This window comes from Solea solea, chromosome 18, assembly GCF_958295425.1.
Source record: "Solea solea chromosome 18, fSolSol10.1, whole genome shotgun sequence".
Taxonomy (NCBI): Eukaryota; Metazoa; Chordata; class Actinopteri; order Pleuronectiformes; family Soleidae; genus Solea; species Solea solea.
The window spans coordinates 19,108,770-19,135,198 of record NC_081151.1 but is presented as its reverse complement, the minus strand read 5'-3'; the positions used below and the strand labels follow the sequence as shown (position 1 = coordinate 19,135,198).

The 26,429-nt window shown below is 43.3% G+C and overlaps 1 protein-coding gene across 2 annotated transcripts in view; it reads right to left on the bottom strand.

Moving 5' to 3' along the window:
* LOC131444643 (fibroblast growth factor receptor-like 1) overlaps positions 1-25,607 on the bottom strand; it is a 28,355-nt gene extending 2,748 nt beyond the window's left edge. For both annotated transcript variants that reach the window (XR_009233750.1, XM_058615176.1), the window contains exons 1-6: positions 25,285-25,607; positions 23,739-23,834; positions 7,822-8,094; positions 2,412-2,486; positions 1,848-2,132; positions 420-773 (exon numbers count right to left, since the gene is read on the bottom strand). Coding sequence is in view for 1 of the 2 variants with exons in the window: in XM_058615176.1 (XP_058471159.1) it covers positions 420-773; positions 1,848-2,132; positions 2,412-2,486; positions 7,822-8,094; positions 23,739-23,823 (1,072 nt within the window). In the remaining variant the exon portion in view is untranslated. The remainder of the gene's footprint in view (positions 1-419; positions 774-1,847; positions 2,133-2,411; positions 2,487-7,821; positions 8,095-23,738; positions 23,835-25,284) is intronic.
* Between the last annotated feature and the right edge of the window lie 822 nt (positions 25,608-26,429).

The window sequence follows — 26,429 nt, the reverse complement described above, 5'->3', positions numbered from 1 at the left end:
TATAGTAATGGGGACAAAAAGCAGCCTAAATGCTCTATGTTTTGAATGTTAAACACATTTTGAGCTCAATCTTCCACGTTCAGGAGGAAATCTACTTACCACTGCTGTAGGCAGGATCTCTGGTCATTTGTTGAGTTTCATCCGCAGGTTCTAAAAATATTTATGTTTTGGGATTGTCGCTCTCTGTCCTGCTTAGTCTCAGGTTTCATATACAACACATGACCTGAGGCAATCTCTCCGTCTTTGCAACTCTCTGCCAACAGTAACACGGTTACGCTGACGAAGCCATGCGCATTGTCGTTTTTGTTGTCGTCTATCGTCCTCATCTACCACTGTCTGTTTTTTGTGCACTAATGTGAATCGTCTGTCTGCTACGCAGTGTGACCGTGTGACTGGTGTGGCAGCGACATGAGCCTCACCTGGCAGCACAGTGAGGAAGGCGCTGCGGAAGCTGTAGCCCATGGTGTTGGCGCCTAAGCAGATGTACATGCCGGCGTCCTCCTCTTTGGCGCGCGTGATAAGCAGCTTGTTGAGGTAGGAGCCATCGGGCCTCGACCACACCTCCCCCGTGGGCAGCACCGTAAACCGGTGGTCCCCCACCTCGATGGTGGAGTTGTAGCGGTTCTCCTCGTTCGTCTCCAAGCGCTTGAGCCACTGAATCACGGGCTTAACGTCGCTCCTCACTTTGCACTGGAACGACGTGGTGCCCCCGTAGTCCACTGTCGTGTTGACGGGGTGGGTGCCTGTCAAAACCGGCTTGGAGTTCGTCCTTTCTGCATAGACACACACACAGTGAAAACTTGTCATGACACAAATGACAGCCTGGAGAGAAGAGGTCTAAGAGGATGTCTGTACAGTTATTAGCCTCAGGCTTAGAACTTATAATTGACAGAGAAGGAGGAATACCACATGTAACACAAGAAGTATGTGTGATTAGTTTCCTCTCTTTCTTTGCTCCTGGTTGTACAGCACGCATTTCTCATGGGGAGGGGGTGTCTGGCAGACAGCTGGGACTTAATCGGCTCCAGATTGGGTGAAGGGTCTATGAGTTGGACAACCTACCTCTCTCTCTCTCTCTTACTCACTCAGTCACACACACACACACACAGGTTTGCACAATCATTCTTGCAAAGACACTGCATTGACTTCCATTCATTTAGACAGCCCAACTAAACGATTAACCTCACAATTTAGCAATTCAAATCATAATCCTAACATTAACATTAACCAGAGAGCCTGAGAAATGAGGTTATGCCTCATTAGGACTGGGCTTCGCTTCTCTAAAGGACTACTGGTCGTGACAAGGTCAGTGTTTGTGCCAGAAAAGTGCAAAAGAAACTGCAACACAGAGAAAGATATCTGTGCAGCTATTGGTCATAGGACACAACTGCATTGACTTCCTTTCCTTAACTAGTTAGTGTGTAACAATTTAAATCTAAAGCCTAAACTTAACCAGTTCCTCAGAAATGAGGTTCTACCTCATTTAGGACCACATTTTGGTCTCCATAAGGACTACTAGTCAGTGTTTATGCCAGAAAGGGTCCTAAAAAGGTAACAAATACAAGTACAACTACACACACACACAAACACAGCCTGGAGTCAGTTCTTCAATATGCTTCTCATATACATAATTACACGAGCACAGTCATCATGGATACGAATCGAGGGTAGGTTTTCTTTTTCAAGGTTACGGTTCTTCCTCGGCTGAAATCAGACCAACTATTATGGTGATTACACAGCGATGTACAAAAGAGCATGTCGAACAGCCGGAATCACTTAGATGCATTTGTATCACGCGCTTGCATTAGTATTTCCAGGTGACCATGTTCGGTATGTGGAATACTCACGTATGACCTCAACTTTGTACGTGGCATTGATTTCTCCAGCCCGATTGGAGACCCTGCAGGTGTATCTGCCGCTGTTCTCCGGCGCCAGGTTCCTCAGACTCAGCGTCCACTTTTTCTGCCGCCCCTCGCCGACCTCCCGCCCCGTCAGCGGCCTGTCGTCCTTCAGCCACGCGATGTCCGGCCGAGGGTTTCCACTGGCCGCGCATTTGAGCCGCACTGAGCTGCCGACAGGACGAGCGATCACCCTCTTCCTCATCTTAGCAGGCTGAGTGAAGCGAGGGCGTACTTCGGTGGGAGAGAAGTATTTCAGTTTAATGAACAGATTTCTATTGATTTCTCTCTGGCTTCAAAATCAAATGGTAGAAAACTGAAGTTGATTAATTTTTTTTTACCATTAACATCAACACTATTCAGACTTTGCACCTCATTCTGCACAACCAAGCAACAATAACACTTAAAAATGCAGAAAAACACAACAACATGCTTTCTCAGTAAAAGTGTATGGGATTTGTGGTAAATAGGCTAAAACATACAACATTATAATTATTGTTATTAAGCGCTTACCAAATTTGTCTGTCAAGCCATCGACGCCCAGCTCAGACTCTGCTCCAGGTCCAGTTTTATCAGAACCGCCGTCGTCTGTTTAAATGAAAAAGGTGAAATACAGAAACCATGTCTGATATTTCTGCATTTAAACAGAAAGTTACACACATTATAATAATCCGTAGAAAACGCTTCTTTTGACAGCTTCTGTGTCTTACTATGCACCGTCCATAATTTATCTTCAGTCACGTCACGTAAGTGGCTTTCTGTTGAGCTGTCAAATGCATCTCTATCGCGAGAAAAAGTGTTCGCCTTGTACACAAAGAGAGTAACTCCATCTGAAGCAGCTCAGAGTCATAATTTATCACGAGCCACATGTTTCTGAAATAACTTAACTGAAGATGTATTTTTTAAATTATAGAGCAAGATCAATGCCAGAGAGAGATATTCCGAGTTAGTTAACTGGCTACCTTAAAAGCCTGTTTTGACTTTCCATTACTATCCTGTTTTTAATTTTTTGACAGTGTAATGGTCACAGCTCTTTATGGCGGCCGGCTCAACTCCAGGCAGTTCGCTTGCAAAGTGTTCTCGGCTCCATTTGAACAAATCTGGCATTTAGAGATAGGCTCCTCTGGACCGGGTGCATGCTCCCAAATGCTGCAAGCATTTGGAAGTAATACGATCGGTTTTCATAAGCCCAGTTCCAGGAGACAGCTGTGGAGTTTATGTCATTGGCTGACATCATGCAGCGGCGCTAAGACGGGGCTTAGAGGAAATATAATGAGTGAAACTTAATAATCGGTGTGTGATCCGTATCAACTGTTGGAGTTCAGCATTGATGAATTAACGGGGCAGATCATGTTCCTCGCCAATATGTGCCACTCTGGGGGGGTGGGGGGTGGAGCATTAAGCTGATGATTACTGAAGAAGTGCTGTTGTTAAATGATTAATATAATACTGACTTAGATACAGCTGTGTAAGTTATGCTCAGCATTTCAAGCCCGGGAAAGAAACCACGATGTTAGAATAAGGCCAGGTTAGCTGTATGTTTCAATAACACTCAAAGAGGGGAAAACTACCAGCCAGCTCGCTACCTTTCGTGTCTCAATGTTATTTCTGCTCGAGTCCGACCTTGCATTGGATTTTTCTCGATGCATTTTGGCACAGTTGATTCCCTCTCAGGGTTTGATTTGGTCAGGTAAAGAGACCAGATGTGACTTCTAACCCCCTCGTTCTGCCTCCCTTCGAGTCCCCCCCTGCACCACCACCACCCCTGAAACGCTCACAGCTCTCTCGGGTTCTCTGGGTACAAACCCTCCATTGTTTGTCCCCTGCAGCACCAAGCCCAGCCATGATGTCATGGCTATTTGAAAGGGTTTAACTGGCCAACTATAATAACCCATTCCTTTAAAAAACAGCCTCCACTGGAAGAAATATTTCTCTGTTGCTCACTTGGGCTCTCAACATTCCTCCTGGTTCCTGAACCTCCCAATCCAAACAGAACATGGTCCCACACTGCCGGGGTTTTCTTTTTGACTTTTTTTTTTTCTCTCTCTCCTCTGAATCTATTTCCTCTCTGCTCGTTGGTGATTTTAGGGAACAATGGTACCTTTTATACATCAGGTCTGTCTCCACTATTGTCTTTACACGATGTTATCTCACTATAAGCGGCAGACATGGGCGAGCTAAGACATCTCATGGCTGCAATATGATGACAACGAAAATAATCAACAAACACAGAGAAAGGCTGGAAGGCCTTGAAATAGTGAGGGCTGTTCTCTTGTGTACCGAGAAGTGAGTAAAATCTGCAACTTATTATGCAATCAATGATCAAAAAGCTCTTTATACTTTACATACTGTAGGAAATCAAAGGTTCATTATGCAAACGGAAATTCAATTACAAGGGCTGGCATTCAAGTGCATGTTAATGCGAGTAAATAATTCAAGAAAAACTATCAAGTTGTTTAAAATGCAGCCGCCCTGCTTCCATATAACTCGGGTCCATTCATAGTCTCGCCACAGTGTTTAGGGGTCTGACGCCATCTCCTCCCACTTCATTCACAAATCCAGCCACAGGAAACAAGTCACTACACACTCCACTATCCACTTGCCTCCTGTGCCAGCTGCATCGCAGGAAAAGGCCCTGAAGATTTGGGGGTCACAATGAGCTCCAGATGTTGTTGGGGACACTGCAATGTCCAGGGAAAGTTATGTGTAGTGGCCTTGCATCACACTCTGGAAATCTCAAACATCTACCACATGTGATCAGTCACACACACACACACACACGAGGCAGTTTATACAACTGCTGGCCTGACAAAGTCTCCGGAGAGGAGCAAAATGAAAAATGTGCTGCGAGAGCCAACATCTTCATGTAGAAATAACAAGTCCTGCCAGCCCCTGTATTAGCCCCGTTATATCTGTGCAGACATAAACATTAAAATCCAACCCTGTAAATGTTAATATGACAATCCCACGTTAATGCTAATGTGAAGTCTGCTGCAGCATGAGCAGCTGGGGACGGAGAAGCCGCTGCTCGTACTGGTCTATCCTGGTGTGGTGCTGGGAGCTGAAGGGGCCAGTTGTCAGGAGACCACCCTAAACAGGGCCCAAACAACCAGCTGGAGGGATTGAGAAGGCGCCATGTTGCACTGGCTGACCAGATTCTTCAGATAGCTCCTGGGAGGACAGGCTGTCCACTGGCAGATGGGAAGAGGGCTATCTCTCCCACCTCCTCCTTACATCACCCTGAAAAACCCCTCACTCTCTCTCCCCACCACTCCCACTTCAAGCTTGTGTTGCATCTTCATCTGACTGTCTTTCTTCTGCTTTCTGTGCTGTGTTCCGTGCAATGTTGAAAAACGTTATGCACTCCACTGCCAGGATTTGGTTGACCCCCTTTACCGCAGACCAGCGATGAAAGCGTTTGCTTCTTGTACTTTTTCACTTTGTGTTCCATTAAAAACAACAAACTGAGTGATGATGGATACTGTATGTATATAAGATTAGCTGGGAGCTATCCCTCATTTGTTTCAAACAAATAAACTCCCTCCTCTGATCTTTTTTGACAACCATAGCACAGCTCTCAGCAGGTTAACTGCATTCTATTAAACTGAACAATTAGCCGATTCCAACTTGACGGAAAGTGTGGCTCATGATAATTGCGGACTGTTTGGCTGCAACGCACAATTATGTGTGTAAACAAATGGCTGATGGACAAGAGAGCATAAAAGAGGAAGGAGGGAGGAGAGTCACATACAACCACCAGAGGACAAAAGGGAAATGAAACAATCCAGATCAGGACTGAGAACTTTATATGTACCTCCATTCAGGGCAAAAACACTTGTGATAGGAATCTCATAGAAATATGCTTCCAAGAAATGATTTCCAGAAAAAAAAAAAAAAAAAAAAAAAATTCTGCATGAGAGTAGAGTGACGCCTGCAGTCAGGTTGAGCTGATCTCCCTGAGAGCTCTAAGTGTTTTCAGTTAAGTCTTCATTCTCACTCTGTCGCACTACAACAGACGCCGCACCAGACAAAATCATCTCTCACGTAAACACACCACAGGGAGAAAGTTATCTGTGTGTGTGTGTGTGTGTGTGTGTGTGTGTGTGTGTGTGTGTGTGTGTAGTTTGGCCTGAATTTATCTCAAGTATTCCTCTTTATCTCCCAGCTTTAAATCAACATTTAAATCCAATAATAAATTCCATGTGCATGTTAAGTATTAGTCTGCGCTGCAGAAACAAATACTTCATTTAAAAAAATAATCTGTCTCACATGTTTAAAGAACAAGGCGCTCAGGAAAACTTTCAGCCCCCCCCACACCCCCTTTATTTGTATTTGGTCATGTTTATTCAAACTTCTTCTCACAGCCAAAAATAACTTCTATTTTTTTTTTTTTACACGGTTTATTTGAAATTTAAAAAAAACAACACCACCAGCAGAGATTTCCTCATGGGAATTTTATGGTATTATGGTGTTAAAAAAACTGAGCTCTAAACCATTGCCCGTGTATATCTGTAAGTCCACGCACAATCACCAGAATAAACTCATAATCATTATTTCATTTATATTTAGTTCATATTTTCTTCTTCAAAACACTTTTTAGAAAAAGAGGAAGAGATCCATTGAAGTTGAACAGCTGTTAATTTAAAAGCAGATGCATTTTTAGTCCATGTTATTTCTAGTCTTGCATCCCTGCCATGCATCTATATTTTCTTAACAACTCAAAATCCCTCCCACAAAATCCCCAAGCTATTTTTCGCTTATAACCAATTAGCCAGTATATTTTTGCTGCTTTTAAGTTTGAATCTGGACGGCATCTGGAGGGCAAACTCATTACCGGAATCCACACAATCAAAACATCAAAAATAAAATGACAGCGCTGGGTTATTCATGACATAATTGATCCTGAATATGTTCTATTTTAAATGCCCTGTAAGTACAATGCAGACACACGTACCCATGTCTGACTTGGATAATATATAGCACAACTGTAGCATGAACCTTGATATTACACTTGGCTCATTGCCTCAATCCCCAGCCTTTCATTTAACACAATCAGCAGACACCCTCTCTTTGAACTCAATGACAACTTCATATTGAGGGAGACTAAAAATAAACTTTAGTCCCGTCTATTCCCATCACATGAGCCCGGTTTATTACAACGGGTGCTGTTTTCTGAAGTGCCCTGTGTTTTCCACATCTGCCTGATTATGGCTCTTCCTCTGAAGCACAGCTGTCACAAGACCGGGCTGTGTCTCCTCCTCCGATGAGAGAGGCTGCAGACTCTGGCCCTAATTAGGCATCTTAGAGTAATTAGACTAAACACAGCCTTCACGCTCCGCTCTGCTCATTCATCATGCGCCGCGCTCTAGTGCAGAGGAAACGCACTGTATGCACCAGCACAAATGAGCTATACAGTCAGCCGAGTGTGATTCATTCCCCAGGCCCCATTCAGGAGCAGTGTCTGACGACCAAGTGGCACCGTCTTTCTGTGGGGATGTGGAGCTCCAGCCTCCACAGAGTGTAGCCTCAGGAAAAGGAAGAGCTGGAGATCCAGTTGAGTCACAGAGGATGAAATAGTATGAAACAATATCCCATCCCGCTGTTGACTTTGGGCAGAGAGAGGTAGGTGCAGTAACACACAATAGATGAGAGGATCAAGCACTAAATCTCCATAAATCCACTTGTTTAAGACTTTGACCTCTGAGAGTGATGCTGTCTTTTAACATTTGAACTATGAGATGAGATGTTTGACTGCAGGCTAATGTTGTGGTCTGACGGTACAAATCAGACCTGACTAACACACACACAGTGTCTGTTTTGAGTTGCAGTGCAGGTGATTTCACATTTTATGACTCTGAATTAAGCTGAAGCATTTCACAAAAACAAATGATCTCATCTTCAGAATCCACAAAGAAACACTCACCAATGACGATGAGGGTGAAGTTGACGTTGACACTACCAAAGCCGTTGGTAGCTTTGCAGATGTAAGTGCCCGTGTCCTCTGCCTCCACCTCCTTGATCTTCAGGCCCATGCGAAGGATACGGAAACGGATCCAGCCACTGTGGATGTTGCGCCCATCTTTGGTCCACATAATTAGGGGTGGAGGATCTCCTTCCACCGGACATGGTAGCTTAATGGCACTCCCAAGGCGAGCCGACTGTCTGTGAGCAACCTTGTCTGACACCCGTGGAGGTCCTGAAGACACACATACACCGTAACGGTTCATTTGTTTGGGAGAAAAGTATTACCCTGAAGAGGTTTTTGACCCATAGATACAATGTGACATTCGAAAAGCAGCTCATATTGTACGGTTGAATCTGCATAGTGCAATTTCCATGGATTCCATCTCATAATAGTTCCTATAATCCCAAAAAACAAAGCAATGTACTACTTATCACAGGCTAAATTGTCATCACTTTTTTTACTTTCAATAAATGTAAATATATTGTACTTTAAAAAAAAAAAAAGAGTATAAGAGATAATAAAATAAATATATGGGAAGAGAGACCTTAATATGATGAATGATATTTTGGACACTAAATTAATTAGAAAGCAACACTATTCTGGGAAAGTGTATTGAAATCAGCATATTAAATAAAACTTAAACCCTGATTTTCCTGACTAAAACAGGCTGAAAAACTAATTGAATTAGAAGAGGTAATTTGTCATCTTTTTGTCTGATCACCCAGAAATGTTGAAACCAGATTGTAATAATTGGTCAAGCCCTGTCAGCCGCTGCTTAAACAGAGAGGGTAAAGTGTTCTGGCTCTGTTTTTTAGCGTAGTGTGCGAAAGATCAAAGCAATGAGGGGGGCGGGTCACAGTGAGATGGACAGCAGCCTGTTCTCCCTGCTCGTAATTGGCTCAGGTCTGCGCCCTCAGATCTGGTGAAGTGAAGTGGGTCGAAACACCGTGTGATGTGTTCGGAGGCCTGCGCCGCTGCTCACACAGCACCGGGCCTTTAACTAACCCCCCCAGAACCCCGAATCACTGAGATGACTCGACATCGAAGAGAAACAGGAGATTGAGGAAAAAGGGGGGGGAGAAAACAAAAGCAACAAAACCCTATAGCTGCTGCAACGGCCGTCAAAGGTACACAGAGCATGGTCTGTGCCTCAGAACAAATGGCTGGTCTGGTAGCAGTAAAAACAATGGGGAGGGTAAGTACACATGGCCTCTCCCCACACATACACACACGGTCAAACTCAAACACACACATTCCTCCGGTGCAATTCACACATATGGTAAACAACAAGAAGTTCATTATACTGATGAAGCCGCAGTGGAGGAGGTGACACAGGTAACCCCATCTGGTTGTTTAATCCATCCCATTGCTAACAGATGTAACTCAGTGGTAGTAGAAAAAAAAACCATGTAGACTGCTGACCTCAACACGAACAACACCCACACACACACACACACATATATATGTATAAATATACATATATTTACCCTAGGGTTACCCTAACCTTAACTGTAACCATTTAAACCCTAACCACAATCTACATTTTAGCCCTAAACGGAACTTAACTGGTCCTGATAAGGTAAATTTTTATGCCAAAAAAAGTCCTAAAGAGGTAAAAATACAAGTGTGCATGCACGCACACACACATATGTTGTGCTGGGGTTTTTACTTCCTCATTGTGGATGGCCCTTCCTGGCCCACAGCATGCACAGGAAATTGGAAGTGTCATTGTTTATGTCTGTGGAGAAAACGCAACTGCGGTGTTTTTGGCTGTTGTCAGACGGCCCATTTCTCTCTCCTCTCTCTAAAAGGAAGGCAGAACAGAGGGGCTCACTGTTTCTACTCTGCAGTCTCTGATTTAGGACCACAAGCCGGTAACAGCGTTGGCTCGCTGCTGCTGCTGGGGCTCATATGGACTGAGTTGATCTTTAAAGACTAAAACTGCCGCGTAAAAACACAAATATGTTTCTGCCAAAATCGTGAACAAACGGGCTTCAGTTATCGTTTCTGAGTTATGGTCCCACAAGCCACTCGGCAGCATGTTTCTTCTGGATTAATGGAGAGACTCGTAAATACAAAACAAGGCCTGATTCATGTCAAAGGTTGCGATGATGCAAAGTGTCAAAACACATTGAGCCAACGTGGTTCCAGCTTCTGTCAAACAAAAAATATTTCGTAAGAATGTATACACTTCTCAGAAAAAATAAAGAGTTAGGGTAACATCTGAAAGAAAGGTGCACTGCTAAACTTCTCTTGAGTGACAATTATTATACACTACGCACAAGTCTTTTTATGGAATTTCTGCTGAATAAAATGATAGACAGTACGTGAGTAAATAAGACAATGCAGATTTTATTACCGAGCCAGACTGAAGGTTTCCCTGCTTCCTGATTAACCTGAATTATCCATGTGATGGTTTTGGCCAATGAAAGAGTATTACACTCATTTTAAATTGCCATTCACCAAAAACCTAAGCAAACAAACAGGCTAATAAGTGAACAAATAAAATAAATAAATAAATAATAAAAGCACCAGAATAACAAACTGTCCCTTTAACGTTGATGAAAGTCTTGAATTTGGCTTATACGCTCATGCTTAGGCTCCTGAGCTTTCTGGCCTGATAAACTAAAAAGCTTTGGCTGGTGCTTCAAGCACAAGGAATGTGTAACGACTGATTTCCTCCCTCCATCTCCGCTCCTGAAAAAAAAAAACCCTTTTGAAGTTCTTTTGAAAAACAAGACATGAAGAGGTGCTGAAATCAAGGACATCATCTGAATAACTTAATAAGTATTTGTGCTGTGTGCATGACCACCATCCTTTCCTTCAACAGGGACTCTCCTCCTCCACCTCCCCTTCCTCTCTCAAGGACAGGTTCTCTTAACCTTGCAGTTGAAAGCTGAAAACACACAGAGGCCTTCTGTGGTCAATCCAGTGTTGAGAAAAGGGAGAATTATTTTTCTTATCTGTTTGACTGTGAGATTCACAGTTCAGGACGTGCAAAATGCAACATGTAATCACATCATTCTTGTACTGTGGCCGCACTTTTCTCTGTTGTGTTAACTCCAGTCTTCGGAGGCTCTCCAGCGGTTGCTGAACTTACCATTATGGTTTACAGGCGCTGTGATGAATGGGAATCCGCCAGATTTTTGACAAACTGCTGAGCATTTCATGGTGTTTACACAAATTGTTAGAATTGTTAGCTGCTCTGTGAATGGAAAATGGTATACAAGCCCATATGGGCTTCCCCATAGTGCCGCAGTGGCACAGCGCTACTTATTATAGTGCAGCTCCATGTGTGAATGGAATCTTTCATAGCACAGGAAAAGGAGGAGGATGCCTGGCGACTCACAGAATTAGCTCTGTTTTTCTTTGCTCAATTTGTTGATGGATTATTTTTAAGAGAAAGGGGCACATTCAATAAGGGGCATTCTTGAGATTCAGACTAAATATAGCCATTTTTACAAATCAGTGAACAAGGTAGTGAAGTGTTGATCCAGCGTGCAGGCATCCGTGGAAATGAATATGTTCGGAAAAGGCAGAATGTAAATGAAAGGGCAAACACGGGCACACAAGACGACAAAAGCTGCCAGGATTGAGCAATGATCACATGTGCTGGCACCTCCTTCCTCATTTATTTTCTCTTTTATAAAACACCTGTGGATTTGTAATGATTGTGTACAAGCATTTTTCCTCCCATTCAAAGCGCTTTGGGTTGTCTTAGTCTTTGCAAATATGTCAATAAAAGGCCCGACTTGGCTGCTGACAGCAGCACCAATAGTGAACACCTGGAACTTAACCAACTACAATGAGACTAACTTGACAATGCATGCAACACCGTCTGCCCAATACAGGACACGGTAATTCAAACACACGTGTAAACATCTCCTTTTAAAAAGGATCGGGCCTTAATCTCCAGCCAAACGCAAGAAACTCTTACACATCAAAAGGCTTTTGCCAGACTGTAGTGATTCATTGCTTAGATAAACACTGATCCAAGTGAATGTGTCTTCAATATGCAGTATTTATATAGAGGATAAGAAGCAGAGAGACAGATAGAAGCTGGAGAATACCTCCTCCTACTCAGCAGCACTGTGTTAGTTCAGTAGACCTTACAAGAGCAGACAGCAACAAGTTTAATGGAGCTTCTGCTGCAGGGAAATACTCCATCATGCATCTTAGGAGAACATGTACAATACAAATCTTCAAAAGGGCTGGAGAAAAAAGCAAGAGATCAAAGAACACAAGAGAGCAGAAAAGAAATGTTAAAAAAACAAAACAAAAGGCAAAACAAAACAAAACATGAAAGCTAGAAACCAAATCCAGAGTTTGTGACTTCACTTGAGACCAGAGAAGTTGGGTGAAGGCGAAAGATGAGGCCGACACTACAGCTCAGGGAGTGTGTGAAAGGCCAGAGCTTCTGTTCTGAGCCTGCTGCTGCGCTCAGCTATACATTTCACAAGAAGAGATAAAGATCAGCGTAAAACAGTGAGAGAAGGGGGGAGAGTCACCTTGGCAAGTCAAGAAAGGAGGCAAGGTGAAGTGAGGAAGAGGAGGGGTGGGTAGTGACAGGGTGAAAAGGGATGGGATATGAGTGGAGTGGTGGTAGGGGCTGTTCTGACAGCAGTGGGGCAGCGGAGGGTGAAGAACGCCGTCTTTTCTTACCCTTTCAGACGCTTTTCAACTTCACCCAATGAGGCAATCAATACCTGCTATTTTTCCTCCCGCCTTTCCAATCAATAGATAAGAGTGGGGTGAGACCAGTCGGGACAATGGTTCTTTCTTCGTTACCATCTGATGTGAGCTGAATAGCAACTTCTTTGGTGGTGGGAATGGTACAAGAGGAGCTATTGGGTGACATGAGGGACTAGAGAAACAGCAGGAGGGGCCTGGAACAAAAATTAAAGGGGTAAAAGAGGATAAGATGCTCTCGCTGGTCTATCTGATTAAAGCAGACTCACTGGAATGAACAGCGCAGCTTGTTAACAGTGAATCCGCATCTGCCTCATTCTCTAGTGGCTCCAGAACAACAGGCTCCTGCTGACCCCTCATCAAAAGAAACGGGGAAAGAAACAGAGAGAAATTACTCCAGCGTCATAAAGCTTCTGGAAACATCTCCATCACATGGTCTACCCTTAATGGCCCCTACTGTGGAGCCTTTGAACTGTAAGCTGCTATATTTTATTAAAGTTGACTGCCTTCACCCGGCCCCAGCTGCCTCTGTCAGAGAAAAGGAGCATGTGTGTGCGGGCGCAGGATCTCTGTCCTGCTATCATCAGCAATGAGTGCAACAAAAATCCAGGCTACACCCACAATAAATCAGTTATATGTAATTATTTGTCAATAAACGAGGGAGAGATGTTTTCCTAAATCCTGGTCATTACAATACAAGTCTCAATCCAGGCCGCTCCTTAACTTTCCTAGAAAAAGAAAAACCCTACAGTGTATTATTTACTGATACTCTGATCATGTGAATGATCTCTTTTACTTCAGGGTCAGGCATCTGTACTTTTCCAGACTTCTACAAGCACGGAAAAGTATCGAGTCTACCTTATGGAAAGTCTTTGACCTGAATTAATGGAGGCCTTTCATATGATGTTTATGGAGTGGCTGTTTTGTCTTATTACTGGATACTTCATACGAGTTGCAGTGGAACAGCTCGTAGCCTGCGTTTCCTGTGTGCTACCTGCTCAAACACAGCACGGAAATTGGACAACTTTACAGGAGACAGGAGGTTTCTTAGGCTTTTAGTTAAAGGTCCAGTGTGTAAGAAGAATTGTAAGTGCCATGTACTGTTATGCTAAAACTGTAGAGTGAAACACAGACGTAAAGCAAGGCCCTTACCCAAAGAACATATATATATATATATAGCTTAATCTGAGGCTACAAAAACCAAAGAATTATTCATTTATACAAACATACTTATGGGTAGTACCTGAACATGGACAAAGTTATTTATCTGGTGTCATCAAACGCCACCCTGCTACTGTAAATAATCACTATCAAATCAAACGTGTATAAATCTGTTTTTACCAGTCATTTCACAATCAACTATTCACAATAACTATGAAGCACACAACAATTCACTGGTCTTGCCCAGTCACAAAGAGCACACAGTGAGTGGCACTCTAGTCACTTTATCTCACTCCATTAGGCTAAGGCCTGGTGCGCACACAGGGGCTGAGTGTGTGCTTAGGGACACTTATCAGAGAAGAGGCAAAAGGACGAAGACTGGGAGGAGAGAGAAAGGCCAGATACAGTGACAGACAGGGACAGAGGGAGAGCGAGGTGTGTGTGTGTTGGGGGGGGGGGGGTCAGAAGAGGAGTGATTGAAGCCAAGGATGGAGAAGTGGGATGAAGGTGAAAGACAGAAGAGTTGATTTAGAGAGTGGCGGGGAGCAGAGGCTAAGATGGCAGAGAGGCCTCCTTTAACACGCAGCTCATGAGGAGAGGAGGGCTGCATGGGGGAGTGAACAGGGATTAGGTGGGCCAGGCGGCAGTAACCAGGAATCCCAACAATCTCACACCCCACTCCCTGGCTCGGGCTCAGTCTCGGCAATATGACACACTGAGACAGACTTTTCTCTCTGCAGCACAGAGCCGGGCACCATCAAGCACCTGTTTATTACTGTCTTGTCTTACGTTTGGAGATGGACCAACCCACTTGGCACCGAGTAGGATGTTGTGTGAATACTTACACATGTTCCACTGCCCTGGACCATCTGTGTCATGTCTTTTACTCTCTACTACGCCTCACGCAGATGAAGCAAGTTTAGACAGCAAAATGTCATCATTATTATGACCTATCTACCCCTGGTAGCAAAGAGAATGAAAGCTTAAACCCTATGACTTTAGCTTAGGTTTAAACTGCCTAAGATAAATGTTAGGGCACCTGTCTTCCACACCAAGACAGGCTTTAAACACAGCGAAAAACTAAGAAGTTTTGAGTGTGAGAAGAGAGAATTAATCATATTCCACAAAAAGTTTCATAAGTGAATTCTACTGTAGTTTGACAGGATAAATGCTTATTGGGCTGTTTGTATACACACAAACGTTGCCTCAGTCATGTCTGACAGTTTTGGCTGACAGAGCCTATTTTCAGATGGAAGGACGAGCCATTCAAATTGTGTTACATCATTTCTGTTCACAGAGCACAAACAGAGGCAGACTAAATACACACTGTCGCTTGTTTGAAAAGTTGTGAAAAGCCTTAAAATTAAACTGTGAAAAATAAAATTGGAATAACACCCCATTGGTCATAGTAAACTAGGACCACGAGCATTGATAATACATACATAATTAATAGTTTTGAATTTAAATAAATCATTCAAATATAGATTTGATACTTGATACCTGAATTTCAGTACAATTACTTGACACATTATAATTCAAATTTTCAACCCTTTTTTTCTTCTCAATCAGCCATATGAGAACTTAAAAAAAAAAAAGAAGATAATTCACAAGATTTGATGCCGGCCTTTGTTCTTGTTACAAGACAAGATACTCTGGAGACTTTGTTACACTGTTAGCTCTGAAAAAATCTCTGTTGTAGTTGTTTCATGGCCTCTATCTGTCAACAGTGAGGTGCATCCCACCACTCCCAGCATGCCTCCTCCTTCAACCTTCCTGCATTCCACAGTGGGAAAAAAAATAACTCCAACCCGCTAATTGTGTACAACTGACACAGTCGGGAGTCCGGTCTAAAGGTGCTGAATGAGATACAGATGTCCTTATTACGGCAAGTCGTAGTTGTTCAGTGTTGGTCTGATGTTATGTTGACAGACGAATAACATTAGACTATCAAAGAGCCTGTAAATATGGTCATTTTATGACAGACATGCTGTCACCAACAGACCTATGAGTGTGTCTCTGTATGTGTTGTGGTCACATCTCATGACGACGATGATGATAATGATGGTGAAGATAGGTGCTGAGTGCCCCTTGAAGAAACCTGTACTACAGTCAAAGGATCGGCCAGTCGCCATGACACTGGGAACTGGTTTTACACCAGCGCCTTTGTCAACGCAGTCTTTTCAGGATTGGCCAATGACGGACTGTGATGTAGCAAGAGAATTTGGGCAGAATGGAGTGATTCAGAGAGGAGCAGACGGGTGAGTGAGGAAAATAGAAAGGCAGGTGGGACAGAGGTAGAAGGTGGGGGGGCAGTAGGGCGAGACAGGCCAAGGGGTGGAGGAACTGGCAAAGCTCTCACTGACAGCAATGGGGCCTCTTGACAATCCAGGAATATTGTCTGAAATCAATCTGTCAACATGGAGCTGTTGAGCCTGTCATTACAATGTGGTACTCACCCTTTCACAGTGACAATTTGTTCAGTGCTTTCCCAGTTCACCTTACTACCCGCCTGCACAGAGGTCACTGCCCTCTATCCTGTCTGTCTGCCAGTCTAGCGGTCTCTTTCTTTGTTAATGAACTCTCCACACAGAACTGCAACAGTCCTTTTATCAAGGTGACATGCATAAAAGCTGATGGCAGAAGACCAGAATAGATAACCTGCTGTTACACCACTGAATCTCCATATTGTCAACTTTTCAGTCAAGGTACAATAACTTCAATGGGCAGGCGGGGGAGCAGGTTGGGGGCTTTAGGTACCTGAACACGAAGATAGCCAGCCTTCTGTTTTTCTCAGAAACAAGAGCCCCAACAACTGTTCCCCCTGAGCAAACTCAGAGGCTTTTTCACACAAAGAAGGACATTTTCACAATTCCAATCAATCATTAAATATGTGCTCACCTTTAACATCACATTCTGCTTCGACTAAATCACTGCCAAGAATAAATCTCCCAGATCATCCGCTAAGCAAGTAAAATAACGTGCAAAATTCACTATATTGTCAGTAGTCTACACCCAACTGTTGAAAGTAAGCCCTGCACAAGTCTTTCCAGTTCTCAGGCCACAAGTCCCACTGGACAAGAAAAACATTTTCCGCAACTCCTTAATTACCACTGCTATAAATGTCTGAAACAAACAATAGGCAATTAAGAACATTCACACAAGTGGTACAGTTTGTTTCAGTACAGTACGTCACCCCATTCGCATTTCCAAACGTTGAGCAGAGTACCAAAATAACCGATCCATAACATCCCAGTTCTCGATACCCTTTTGTTGAGGTGCCAAGCACAGTGGTCTGGCTCCTGCAGGGTGAAGGTACGTACACTGCAGTCCGTTGTTGGTAGAGGAAAACAGCTGCGTTTTTCCGTACAACCTGCAACCTAGTCTCCAACAAAGCTTGGTAAACCACATGCCAAGAAGGAACAACATAGATGCTGGATGTCCTCCACAGTTGCTCTTTGTTTATTGTGTAACCTTCTTCTTCTTTGTGGAATTACTTTGTGAGCTACACTGTGTTGCACTACTATAATGTTATGCTATTTGCGGCTAACACATCTGAAATAGCTACATAAGTTACGTATGCTGCCCACACACCCCAGGGTGCAAACACTGTGTAAGATCAGGTTGTACTATTCCAAATAGTACCACGGCAAGCTGAACTGTGCGGCATTACTCGGTGGAAACAAGGCTCTACTTATAATAATTTGTTCTTTACAAAAAGAGACATGTTTATTTGCAAATACAGCGGGTAAGTGGTCACAAGTGAAATGACAAGTGGTGCCAGGTGTGAGCTGACGTACTTAAAAACTGTCCACTTGTGATTGGATCGCTTGAGACGTGCAAATACCAGGTCTGAGCAGGGCCAAAGTCATTCAGAGTAAACCTATAGGGTTCATACAACAACCTGCAGCAGAGTTCATGGCAATCCATCCAAGGATCAAGATATCCTTTTCCAAATCACAAAAGTCAACATCAAGGTGGCACCACACTAAAAATCCCAATATCACACACACCTTTTCTGAATGTCTCTATACATTTCCACTTGCTTTTTGGATATTTCAGACAAGACCAAATGTTGAACCACCAAACAAATCTGATCAGACCAGCCTAACACACCAAGCGCAGAACGCCAAGTCCGACTACATTCTAGTTCACATGACATTAAGAAAACCAAATTATTGTCTTAGTCTGACTAAAATCTGACTTTTAACATGCATGTTAACGCACTGTATGTCATCTCCAGAGTCAACTTGTTGACATTGAGAGTCAAGTTTGCCTTTTTGTCAACCTAGACACTGTATGAATGGAGAAGTCCTCCAGTCTGCCAAGCCTGTCAAGGCTAGGGGCTGATCCAAGGTCCAAACTCAAGTCTCAGTGCATAAGGAAATCAAATCAGTTTCACTGCATAATGCAGAAGAATTCCAGTCTGGAATAGCAGTAGCTCAGCTATAAAATATGACCGATTACACTTTTTGCTCTTGAAATGGTTTTTCCTCTCTCCAAGTCAAAGCAGGGACACATTTTTCCTTTCGGTACAGACGTGATGGGTCCCTGAATGAAAAATCAGGGCCTCTTTGCATCCGCGCCTCTGCTTCATGCCTTGAGACTGCTGCTGCCAAAAAAAGGGAGCAAACAAATTCCATCACGACAGCCTGTATGCTGGCAATGAAAACTCCTATTTTGAGGTTGTGTGACAAGCAATTGCCCAGACCAGACTCTTTATAACTTCAGTCAATGAGGACAATACAGTAAGAATTTCTGGGGTCGCCCCTAATGAAAAACAAAGTGGAAGCCACTAAGCCATGTGGGGTCTCATAGAAGCTCATTGGAGGTGAACTGAGAGGAGGGACAGGGGGCATGTGTGTCAAAAGCAGAGGAGGCCTCATTCAGAGCATGTTATCCAGCCATTGCCTTACTATGCATGTGCGTGTATGTGTTTGAAACCCCCAGAGAGAGGAGGGGGTATTTGGAAAAAAAAAGGTCTATTTTTGTATTACAAAGTTGACTAACATCCAACTGCTTTCTTAGCATAAACAGAGGGAAAACAATGAAAGACTTGATGATGAGGAAACATATCTTGAAACCATAGGCAGCAGGTACCTCATTGCTGCCTGATATGGTATTCTGATATGTCAGTGTGAGACTTCAGCGGCACAGACTCAAGCAGGCTCTGGCAAGTACAGCAAACAAGCACATACAGTACAAGAAGATGGGACAGATAATATTTCTGCACTTGAAATCAGCCTTTTATTCACGAACATCACAATGACAACTGTTGGACTTGTCCAAACCTGCCCAGTCTGAGCCACATCCTGAGGGCCAACTTGCTATAAAAACAGTGGATACTGTACAATTGTGCAAACAACAAAAGATTGTTGTGGCACATGTTTCGCTGCGTTTGTGTTCATGCCACTGGGGGCAAAAGAGACACAACAGGGAGCCAAGTGGTACAGGAAAGACCTGGAGAAGCAGGGAGGAAAAAAAGGGAAACCTGCTGCTGAGTGCACACTCGTAGATTGAACCGTAAATCAACAAGTTACAAACTATAGTGAAACAAAAACAGCCTCTCCTGTTGAGGGGTGAAAGAGCGGAGCAATAGGAATCTCATCATTTTGCTTTCAGAGGTGACTGAGCAGACAGCTGTGGAGCACAAAAGGAAAGGCTGGTGGAGGAGGAGGGTGGTGGGTCTCTCTCTCTTGACTTGGCTCCTCAAAAGAAAAAGAGAGAGCAGCGCTGGACTGGAGAAATGAAGGAGGCTAAGAAAAAGGGGTTGCGCAAGACAAACACATCCAACTGTGGGACTTAAATGTTATTGTAAGGTCACTTGTAAGGTTCCAGAGAGGCGGACCCTCACCCCCTCCTACAGGCTTGCTTCCAGTCGCTTAAGTCCTCTCTCCTTCTGGCCAAGGGTGTAACACAGCAGCATGAAGTGTGGAGTCTGAACTGTCAAGTATCACCAGATGCTTATTTAACATCAAACAGCTGTCAATTAACAACAACTCTTTATCAACGTGTCCGCTTAAACAAGAGAAGTCAAACCAGGGAGAAGAAACGGTTTGATTCATATTTGAATGGAGACAAAACAACACCTTTATGTGCACTTTGTAAACCCACGCCATGGGTTTTGTGAAAGTTAACAGGAGCAAAAGGAATTCTATTTAACGGGAGCCCAAATCCATTCAGCCGGCAGGAAGAGAGTGTGTGGTCTGAAAACACCCCGGCAGCCAACTGCCCAAACAAACTAATCAGCATTGTACACACACACAGACAGACATATGAGTCAGTGGGATTTTCTTTAAAAACAGGAGAAAATTAAATTCCCCTCATGTAGGTCGGAGCATTAGCATACAGCTGACAGTGACAAATAGTGAAAGCAGACAATACCTTGTTGAAATTCCACATCAATGCTAATTGAAGTGGCCATTAAGGTCAGTCAATGAGGGGAGTGTTGCTCACAGGGATTATATGACCCTGCTAAAGCAAACATCAACTGACCTCCATTATGACTACTTATCACAGCTACAGCCCTTTCTTTTCTTTCCCCTGTGAGGGGTGAAGTCTGACACATTCCACCCTGCGAATGTTTCCTCCTGAACTGTCAGGGTCAGCACTTTGTGCTGATAGATGGGGAACATTGATTGTCGTAGTGGTGGTAACATTATGTCCGTGACCGAAACAGACGCATCGTAGCAGGGAGAATATTATTTCCACCTGGTTTAAAGGAGAAGGAGGCGGTGGAGCAAGAATCGTGGTTGGTTTACCTCTGAGGTTTTCCAAATTGCACTGTGCTCCTTAGATCTAGTCTCATTATCATGACTTTTCTCAGGGTAATTCCAGCCTGCTTAATAAAACACACATATATTCAGGCGCATGAAAGTGCTCATTCAGTCTCGTAACTTCTTCTCACGCACCTCTAAATGGCAGCACCTCAGTAAAACGGGTCCCCAGTCTGCTGCAAGCGCTAAGGGATGAAGAGTGTTTAAAATAAATTACTGCTGCCCTGCTCAACCTGGGGGACAACCGCATGTAATAATCCGTCCATTGTTCTCCACCAGTGGACCCAGACTCTGTAAATAGGGGCTACATCCAGCCAAGAAAGGCTGGGTGGGAGTAAAGGTCAGCTCATGCCTTGTTTTAACGACAGAACATTAACTTAACTCACTTCCTTCAACTTTACGCTGGTGATAAACGGGAGGAAACGCAGAAAGAAGCAAGGAGACGAGTGAGAAAGGTGCTAGTTGTCCGGTTGGATAAATACACAAGGCTGAAGGTGTTAGCATAGCTGCACTGATTAGAGCTGAGGTACAAGTTGTGCGACGTTTGACTTTCCTTAAGTTTGCTGACTTGAAAAAAAAAAAAACAGCATAACACACAAAGTAATGTCATTGTGTTTAAAATGACTAGATAAAGCATTAAAGTGTGAGGTGAACAAGGAATGTAAAAAGCATATTGCGCCACAGTACAGCAGACCTTCTTCAGCACAGCCCCCCCCCCCCCCCCCCCACAAGTACTCATAAGCTTGGCCTACAATCCAGAACACCTCTGTAACACCTTCTTACTATTCAGGAGCTATTAAAAAAAAGGTAAGAGGACTTTGGGGCCTTTGGTTAGTGAGAAACAAGCCTCATTAAGGTTGAAGGAAATGGATTCCTGTCTAGGAGCCAAAAGGCCCTGTGATTTTAAGAGCCCTTGGCATACTATTTATCTCATAGTACCTTCTTGTAATGAAACTATGATGTAACTCTGCTATAAAATGCATTTTTTTTCCAAACAGGGTTGCAGAGTAGTTTGCATGCGCTAAACTTCACCAGATGGCACCATGTGTTATGAAGATACAGCAGATTTTTGAACACGTAAATGTACTTGTGTACACTTGTATAACTGCATTTCATGCTTCTAATTAACATGCATTTGCAACACAATTGTTAAGTGTGTGTGTGTGTGTGTGTGTGTGTGTGAGAGAGAGATCATTGTTTGCTAGTTGTGGTGCGTAACAGGGACACCTGGTGCCTCTCTGTTTCTCCCAGGGTGCATTTCTGCAGATCCATATGTCCAGACGGCTGCATTCCTCAGTTAGTGGAGCCCGGCGGTCCCCAGGCCTGTCACCACATTAGAGGCTCTGCTGGGACACATCACTGAGCACCTCCTTCAGCTGCTGGGGGTGGCAGAGCACCAGAGGGGGAGGAAAGAAGTCACTGGGTTTGGAGGAAGTGCCGGGGGTTCCGGGTGTGGGTGAGTGGGGGTCTCTTAAGAAATAATTCTTGCTTGGCCAAATTTGAGCGGGGAGAGGGCGGGCCGTGTGTGTCGTACAAGCGCAGGGGGTCCGGGGTCAGATGTCACCTAATGATTGACAGCAACAGGCTTAAAATTTGTTCACCCAAACATGTTGTTTTCTGTCTGAATTTGTTTACATAAAGACAACTAAGTAACACCTAATTCAAAGATGCTGTGTCCTCTAAAATTGAATTTACATTCGTCAAACGATGTCATCATACGTTGTTAAATTTTACAGGCACAATTTTACAGCCTCGCTGGCCTTCGCTTCGCTATAAAAGCACACATTTGGAGTGAAAACCCCCCTGACTGTATTTTACAGTGTGTCAGAGGAAAGCGATTGCATTTGAACTGCAACTCAGTATCGCTGTGCTTCTGCTGACAGGCCTGTGGAATACAGTACGTACACTTCACACGTTGTCAAGCATCATTCAGAATCATCTCACTCAGACCGACTGCCAACAACACAACTGCGATGTGTCTATCCGTCTGTGCATCTGCAACCAATTCTCAGTGAGACTATTACCAACAGTCTGTAACTTCTTCCTTTGAGTCTGACACAGAGTGAGTTCAGAGCCATCGGACCTCCGCTCTCAAACATACCATCAGATTCCCCTTTGGCTGTCTCCTTCACTGACATCTGTTAATCTGTAAACATACAAAATTGCCAGTCTAATCTCATTTAGCCTTCACGTCTTGTTTACTTTTGGTAAGGCACGGCTGCCATGCTGTGAATGAGGCATTGTCTACAGACCCGCTGATCTAATCTCCGCCTCTAAACTGCCACCATCCCCATCACCATCACCTGCTCTACCTCAAGCCCTGAGAGCAACATGAAGGAATTCTACCTATCCGACACCTCCTGAGTTCACTTCTATGTTGATGAACAGAAGGCTATGGAGGTTCTGCGTACTTTGCCAGTGCAAGATCTTCCGGGAAATTGAGACTGACTTTCAGACTTGGCTTTCAGATTATTGCGTTTAAGTCTAAGAGTTTCAACTTTTGGCTCAATCTTGCAATCATGCTACTGGATCGCATCAGACACGGTGCAGTAGTCCGGGATGGCGGCGGATGAAATCATAGAAATTGCCTCAACAGTTACTCACAAGCCTGTTGACAAGCGGACTGTAGGTTGACTTTAAAAAGGAAAAGTATTGATACTGGCACAACAAACAGTGCAGTGAGTTGTGGTGAGGCTGAGGTCTCCCACTCTCCTCTCAGTGTTTTGGTCATGAGTGTGCACACACACACACACACACACACACACACACACACACACACACACACACACACACACACACACGCAGTGATATGAGGCAGTTTCCTTGACCAGCCGCGGGAGAGCTGGACTCTTACACCAACTTGTGTTCTTGCACCCTGGGAAGCTGATGGATGATGTTTGTTTGGTTTAGCTGAATTGAATGTGAACACACACACACACACACACACACACACACATATATATATATACGCAGCCAAGACTGAAAAGCACACAAACTGTGGGTAGGGGCAGTCCTGCTCTCTCTCGCTCCCCCTGGCCTGTGTTGATTTTGGGCTCTGTTTAGAGATTTTTTTTTTTACATTTTAGTTTTCCGTCTACTTCTTGGTGAGAAACCATTAAGAGCCAACTGAGGCTCTCTTCATGCTCACAAGAAACCAAGCAGTCAACGTGACATATGATGAGCTATGAGTCTGGTGTCACCTTTCATGTTTTAAACATGAGGGAGGAGGAAAGTGTGTGAAGCAGCTCTCACCTCTCGCGCAATCTGTCAGTAGGGCAGCCTCGAAGACGAACAGCACAATCTTCAGGACGTCCATGCTGTCCAAAGACAACTTCATGTTCCTTTAATCTGAAAGACACACGGCCACAGTGACACACTGTACATATAACACATACCAGTCCTCAGAGAGTAATGTTTGAGGTTTAAGGGAAAGCCAAGACATCCGTAAGTTCTAAAAAATAACTTTACATTACTTAGTCATGTCAAAAGATTGCACATGCGTTTATAAAGCTATTTCCTTGTCACTGTAAAACGTTTTCTTGCTTTTTAATGGTTACTGGGGCTGAACAATGTCACCACAATTGAAGATTTCCAAATCTGCCTATAGCTAAATGTCAGGTAAGTAAAAATAGATCGATTTTTTTCGCCTGAAGGCAAGTTGAAGAAACGGGTTCAAACTGAACAAATGCTTTTCTGTTGAGCAGAGAAACATTTCACACATCAGGGGTAAAACATTCAAAGCAATTACTGTATATGTGTTATGTCTCAAAGTATGTTTGCACAAAGCGTAGCTATTAGACGTTGATAAGGATCTTTCAATGGCTTTTCCCTCCATCTAATAAAATATAACAAGTGATACATATAACTGCTTCATTTAAATAACCATTCATTTAGAAACTCTCATAGTCTCTCCAATTTTGTGTCTGCACTGTAGTGCACTTTAAATAAAGTTTAAAGTGTTTTAATGTTCAATACTTTGAATAAAGAAAAGTAATAATAACCACTTTTTTCTGAGAGAAAAAAAAAGTGTAATCTTAGTAGATGTTACTTATAAATAAGTAATAGGCCAATTAACAAGATAATAACTGGGGTAATTAATCCACATTTAAAGCAGAGTAAAAACATTAATCAGTTTAAAATAATACACAAAATAGACATTTTAAATAAATATAAGGATAAAAGAACAGCAGCTTTTATCAGGACGATAGTGGAAATCATCGTGTTTTAAGTCAGACGTATTCTTGTGTTGTACTGAGAACATTAAGAACTCTGTTTAGAATACTGTAAATATGTAAATATTTGGTGAGGGTATAATGTAGTCTATAAATTGAGTTGTGTTTAATAGGAATGGGGATGTACGGATAATTTTATACTTCTGTCTACTCCTTTTCCAACATCATCTATCCATCTTTAACAAAACAGTTCATGTCTACCTTTAATACACGTCCATATTTACTGAACCCTTTTTAACTGCTACTGAGGAAAGTGAACGTCCAAAATAAAGCAGTTTAAATGTAAATATGCAACATATGAATGAGTATAAAATGAAATTATATTGGATAAATAGTAAAGTTAGCTCTGCTACAGGCTCCAGTCTGACTCAAAGCTGGTTGAACTCAAATGTAAACAGCTAAAAAAAAAAAAGCAAAGCTAACTCTTACATGTAACTGTCTAACTCCCCCCACACACTTTATTCACTCGTTGTCACATTTCTCCAACTTAGTGTGTCTCTCACGTGTAGCTTCACGCGGAATAAACAGAAAGTTTACGGAAAGTGTTTTTCATGACTGTCACGTACCTGGACAGCGAATGAATGAAGTCAACCTCGTCTGAGCCTCTTGGCAGAAACGCGTTTAGCTGAAGTCCGTGTTGAGTCCATTAATCAAAAGTGACAGTGGTCGACTGCTGCTGCTGCTGCTCACCAACGTCTACAACACACACACACACGCGCGCACGCACGCGCCAGCAACACGCGCCCGAACAGCAAATTCAACCGCCTGATAAAAAAAACCCCGACAACTTCGCTGACAACAAGTTCCAGGAGGGAGAGTGTGTGGAGCTGAGTCTGTCGTAGTCCGTTGTGTCCATCGAGTGACTTCCCCAGTGCGCAGCGCTCTCGCTCTGTCTCTCTCCCTCACACACAGCTGTGGACCAATCAGAGGCCGAGGACGGAGGTCGCACGCGCTCCACTCTCACGCGCACTAACTTTAATCACACACACAGAGCCGCTGTCTGTCTGTCCGCAGCTGCTGGACACTGATGTTTTTACTATTTGTCCGTCAAATTACTTTTGTTGAAAACCTGTTGAAAAAAAAAATGACAAAGAATTTGAGTCTTCAAGCCTAAAACAGTGGACGGACACATGGTCAGTGTCACACAAAATACACAAAATATTAAGTTTTTTTGGTCCGAGGTCCAGATTTTTGCAGTTTAACCCTTAACACGGAGGGAAAAGTACTACTTTTCTTCACTTAAAATCACAGTTCTCTCCCCTTCTGATGCTTCAGGTCATCTTTAATAGACCACAACTTCATAAATGCATTGAGCTGCTGCGACGTGATAGTCAACAGGTGTACCTTATATAATGGCTGGCGAGTGTAAATACAGTGTTAGGTGATGATGACAGATGGTCAAGCTTTGAAATGGGACTTCCCTTTATCATATAGAGGGCGCTACCTGCAACCTTGTATTATTAAATTTAGACTTAACTGGCCCCACCTTGTTTGTTTGTTTGTCTCGCCATATATTATATATAAGTACTACATTTTTTTAAGTATTTAAAAAAAATATTGACCGTTGTCCTCCTGTATGAACTTATTATAAACTCACATCACAGACTCAACCCTCCCTGCATTCATTATCAAAACACTGACTTTAAAATGACTAGATTGCTCCTGACCTCCTATAGAAATGCATGTTTTTTTATAGTATAAACGTGAACTT